General features: G+C 47.5%; 1 protein-coding gene across 1 annotated transcript in view; it reads left to right on the forward strand.

Moving 5' to 3' along the window:
- sned1 (sushi, nidogen and EGF-like domains 1) overlaps positions 1 to 5000 on the forward strand; it is a 47039-nt gene that overhangs the window by 22721 nt on the left and 19318 nt on the right. The window contains 1 exon segment of the mRNA XM_048252898.1: positions 240 to 341. Coding sequence (XP_048108855.1) covers positions 240 to 341 — 102 coding nt within the window.

Here is a 5000-nt window from a genome sequence, read left to right on the forward strand (position 1 = left end):
ATACCGCATGGCAGCAGTCCACCTTTACCGTGATCACAGTAGTTTACCCACCTCTTATTTTACCACTACACCCCTGTTTACACATAATAAAAGATTAATGGACTTGATTTGGCCCATTGTCATGGAATTAGTATGGCCCATTGTGAGACCTTTTCTAATGTTTTCTGCTGCATGCTTGTAGTGTAAACTCTGTGCCCTGTGTTTGTTGTATTTGAACCTTGACCTTTGACCCTCCACAGTGTCCTGCGAGGGGGAGGACTGCCGGAAGGTTTGTGAGTACATCAGCCCCGGGAACTACAACTGCACGTGCAGAGCTGGATACTATGGCGACGACTGCGAAGGTGAGAGACTCCAAGAGAGTCAAACACACTAACAGCCAGCAGACAATGAGTGACAGAGACAGAGTAAGACTGGGAGAAGAGTAAGACTGGGAGAAAGAGAGAGTATGAAAGACAGAGAGGAGAAGAGTTTCCCCTTGAGTGTGATACAATTCATTTCAGTGACAACCCAATCACTCCCCCAGGAGTCTTCAGCACCTTATCTGAGATGATGCTTGCCAGTCAATGCTTGGCAGCCGTGGCCTACTGGTTAGGGCTTCGGGCTTGTAACCGAAGGGTTGCCGGTTCGATCCCCGACCCAGTAGGAAAAATGTGGGCAGGGGAAGTGGTTGAGCACGGCTCTCCCATGCCCACATCCACGGCTGAAGTGCCCTTGAGCAAGGCACCTAACCCCTCACTGCTCCCCGAGCACCGCTGTAGCAGGCAGCTCACTGCTCCGGGTTTGTGTGTGCTTCACCTCACTGTGTGCTGTGTGTGTTTCACTAATTCACAGATTAGGATAAATGCAGAGACCAAATTTCCCTCATGGGATCAAAAGAGTATATATACTTATACTATACAAAACCACAATTAGAATTATATATTGTTATCTCTCTTCCTCTGTCTTTCCCTCTCTCTGTCTTTCCCTCTCTTCCTCTTTCTCATCTTATCCTCTCTATCCCCTTTTTTCTTCCTGTCTTTCTCTCTCTATCTCTATCCCCCTCTCTCTCTCCCTCTCATCTCATCCTCTCATCCCCTTCTCTCTTCCCATCTCTCCATCTTTCTCTCTCTCATCACTTTCCCTCTCTCTCCCTCTCTCTCTCTGTCTGGACGCTGTGCTGTGCTCTGTGTACTGGGAGAGTGTATGGACCAGTGGAGTGAGTGGACCAGGTCTGGCTCTGTGTGTTGGCCCCCATGCGGGCCGGGTGCGGGCCGGAGGGATGTGGGGCACGGGAGGCGCTCCTCTCTCTGCTCAACTCCGCTCCCCACAGGAATGTTGGCGCGGCGACTGGGAAGAGCCATGCGGCGGTGACGGATGATTGTAATTATCAGGGCCGATGCCGGACCACGCCCCGGTTTACTAGCGGGGGCCCTGGCAGCCGCCAGTCGCTTGATGTTGTAAACAATTGCTTTATGGCACTTCTGCTTTTATTAGTTTACCAACAAGAGGAAGTGCCTTTGTCTAGACTTGAAAGGGGCCTTGTTTTTAATGGCTCTGCGCTGATGGATGGAATTCAGGAGACATGGGGCAGGTGTGGAATGTGTGGTGAGGCTCCTCGCCTCTCCTCTCCTCTTAGCTCCGACACTTCTGCCAAAAAAAGGGTGACCTATGTCTGTCTGGCCATTGGAGACTTGTGGCTTTACTATGTACTGATGATCAAACTTTCAACTTTACTTATCAAACACATGGCTAAAATAATTCATAATCATAATAATCTAATAAATCAAAGAGACAGTAGGATGTATCCCTCCTCTCCTCACCTGCTTTGTTTCTCCTCTCTTTTCTTCTCACCCTCTCTTCTCTTCTCCAACGCTCTTGTCTACTCTTCTCCTCTAATTGTCCTCCTATTCCCCCTTTCCTCACCTCTTCTCCCATCTTCCATCTCTTCTCATCACTCTTCACTCTTTACTTAGATCCACTCGTTTCCTTTCCCTCACTTGGTCAGTTCCTGATGCCTGAATGATCTGTCACCGGTTTGCTGTGTTAATTAACATGACAGTGCTACAGGAAGAGACCATTAGTCACGTAAACGGAGTTGTTAACATCTGAATGAGCTGACAGTCTGCTGCAGAGGCATGGTCCTGATGAAAGAGTAAAGGAAGCCGTGGTGACAAGCTTAATAGTTACAGCAGGACAGGTTCATTATGGTCTGTTGATTTTGCAGCACTGAATGGTACTGCTCCTATCAAGAACCTTTTCATTAATACTATCCTTTCATTGTGTTTTATCTAGTGCTCGTCTTATTTTCTCTCCTCTCTCTAATTAATGAAACGAGTTCTTGATACAAAAACCATTCACAAAACCATTATTTGTCATAATCTGGACACTATGGTCATTTTGGCCAGGGACCACCTGTGGTTTGGGTGACTGTAGACCAGATTGTCCTGTTGTTAATATTTTCCTTTATTATGGCCATGCTCATTCTCCAGAGAAGATTGGACATTCTGTATCTGTTATCTGACCTTCACATAATGGGCACTATTGGAAATGGTCAGTGTGTGATTCTTTAATACATACACAGGAACTCATAGATATATACATTATATATGCATACTTGCATAGATGTACAGAATTGTATACACTTAAATGGTGATTCACACATTCACAAAGCTGCACATATTCACCTAGGAAGTCATGCAGAGCCATGAACACATAAAACACCTCCACCCCATCCCACCCACACACAAACAAACACACACACACACATACACATACACACACGCATACACACACACACACACACACACACAAACACACACACACACACACACACACACACACACACACACACACACACACACACCTCACACTCACACTTACATATATTTTTTTCCTCTTTTCCCTACCCTCCCTTCGCAAGCTCTTTAATAGTACGTGAGCCATTGCAAATTCACACTACTCCCCGCTCTTGAGCTGAAATAACTATCCACGCTTAGATGGACCCTCTTAAATCTCCCGAATACCTTCCTGCCTGGCTCACTTGGAGCGCGCAGTGGAAAAAAGCGCCGGCCTCTCCAAGCAGGAGAAGGTAGCCCAGCAGCACAGCGCCTGGTCTCGGCAGCCAGGCAGGGCCAGTCAGGCAAAGGCAAGTCTGGACGGCAATGGCCCTACCCTGACCGACAAGACCTTCCCCATCAAAGCCCAGCGAAAAGAGCCCCCTTCGCCCCCCTGCACCCGGCCAATGAAAATGGCTCCAGCAAAGAATTAACAGCCTGTTAATTGCCCCCGGGGGCCGATCAGGATAGAAAAAGAGAGAAGGGAGGGGTGGGAGAAGAAGAAGAATGAGAGAAGAGAAAAAAAAACATGTTCCATATTATCAGAAAAATAATACCCTCCTCATGCGAAACCCTCTACCCCCCAACGCCTGGGACTTCAAAAGGGAGCAATTTAGCAGTGATACAGCCTCTTCCTTTGATCCATGACTGCAATTATGGGAGGTTGGGGCAGGCAGGCAGGGGGAGGTGATGAGGTGAAGGGCGGGGGGAGCAGGGGGGGGCGGGTGATGAGGTGAGGGGTGGGTTAATGAAGGACAGAAGGGGGGAGGAAAATGAAAACAGTCCTCCAATTTGTAAGGAAGAGCCGCAGAACCTGCCTACACTGCTCTGGTCTGAGGGGGAGACAGGAGGTTCCTCTCGTCATGTGTGCAATGTTATACAATGGACATGGACACACACACACACACACACACACACACACACACTCTCTTATTTACTCTCAATGTGCGCATACGTTATACACATGGACACACACACACACACACACACACACACACACTCATTCACTCTTAATGTGCGCATACGTTATACACATGGACACACACACACACACACACACACACACACACACACACACACACACACACACACACACACACTCTCTTATTTACTCTCAATGTGCGCATACGTTATACACATGGACACACACACACACACACACATCGTTCACACACTCATTCACTCTCAATGTGGACACGTTATACCATGGACACACACACACACACACACACACACACACACACACACACTCATGCATACTCAAACCTACTTTCTTTGTCCACTCTCTCTGTGCTTTGCTGTTGTCCAGCTCACTGGCAGGATTGTAAGCACATGTGCAGGACATTTCCAAGCTCTTTAATATTTCTGCATCTGGCCACTTAGACAGGATGATATGAATCAAATGTGCGTGAAGAAAGATATGAAATTCAAGAAAGATAGAAAGTGACCTGGTCAGTGAAATTGCATCTGTGTGTGTGTGTGTGTGTCAATAATAATAATGTAATGTGTGTGTGTGTCATCAACTCAGAGGGAATGCCTTTGCCAGAACGGAGGGGTGTGTGTGGACATGAATGGCACCTGTGAGTGTCCCACTGGCTACGCCGGGCTCTTCTGTCAGTTTGGTATGTGTTTACCTGACCTACTTAAGGAATGCGGCCCTCTGACATTACATCAGGACCCCAGCTGCTGATGTACACTATGACGACTGATTCACACTCATGCAAACACACAAATCCATGCACCAGCGCACGCACAGATACATACACATTCACACATAAATTCACATGTGCACACACGCACGTTCATGTGCACAGTATTTGCAAATACACATCCTAGCAACTCGCACATTCCTAAGCCCAATGAATCAGTGAATACCCACAGAAACACACACACACACACACACACACACACACACACACACACACACACACACTCACTCACACATACTCACCCAAATGCTTTCATGACAGATGTTCACAAACTGTGTGTCAGAGTTGAGTTTAGACCCCTTCACATTTCCCAACCAATTGAGCACCTGGATTGTGCATCACTGACATTGGCTTGAGCATGAATGCCAGGGAGAGAGAGAGAGAGACAGATTAGGCCTGATAGAACACGCTCACTATCCCAGCACACGTTCAGGCCAGGACAGTGCAGTCACTCTGCCTAATGTGCAGATACAGACTC

The sequence above is a fragment of the Alosa alosa genome, chromosome 9 (assembly GCF_017589495.1).
Source record: "Alosa alosa isolate M-15738 ecotype Scorff River chromosome 9, AALO_Geno_1.1, whole genome shotgun sequence".
NCBI classification, from domain to species: Eukaryota; Metazoa; Chordata; class Actinopteri; order Clupeiformes; family Clupeidae; genus Alosa; species Alosa alosa.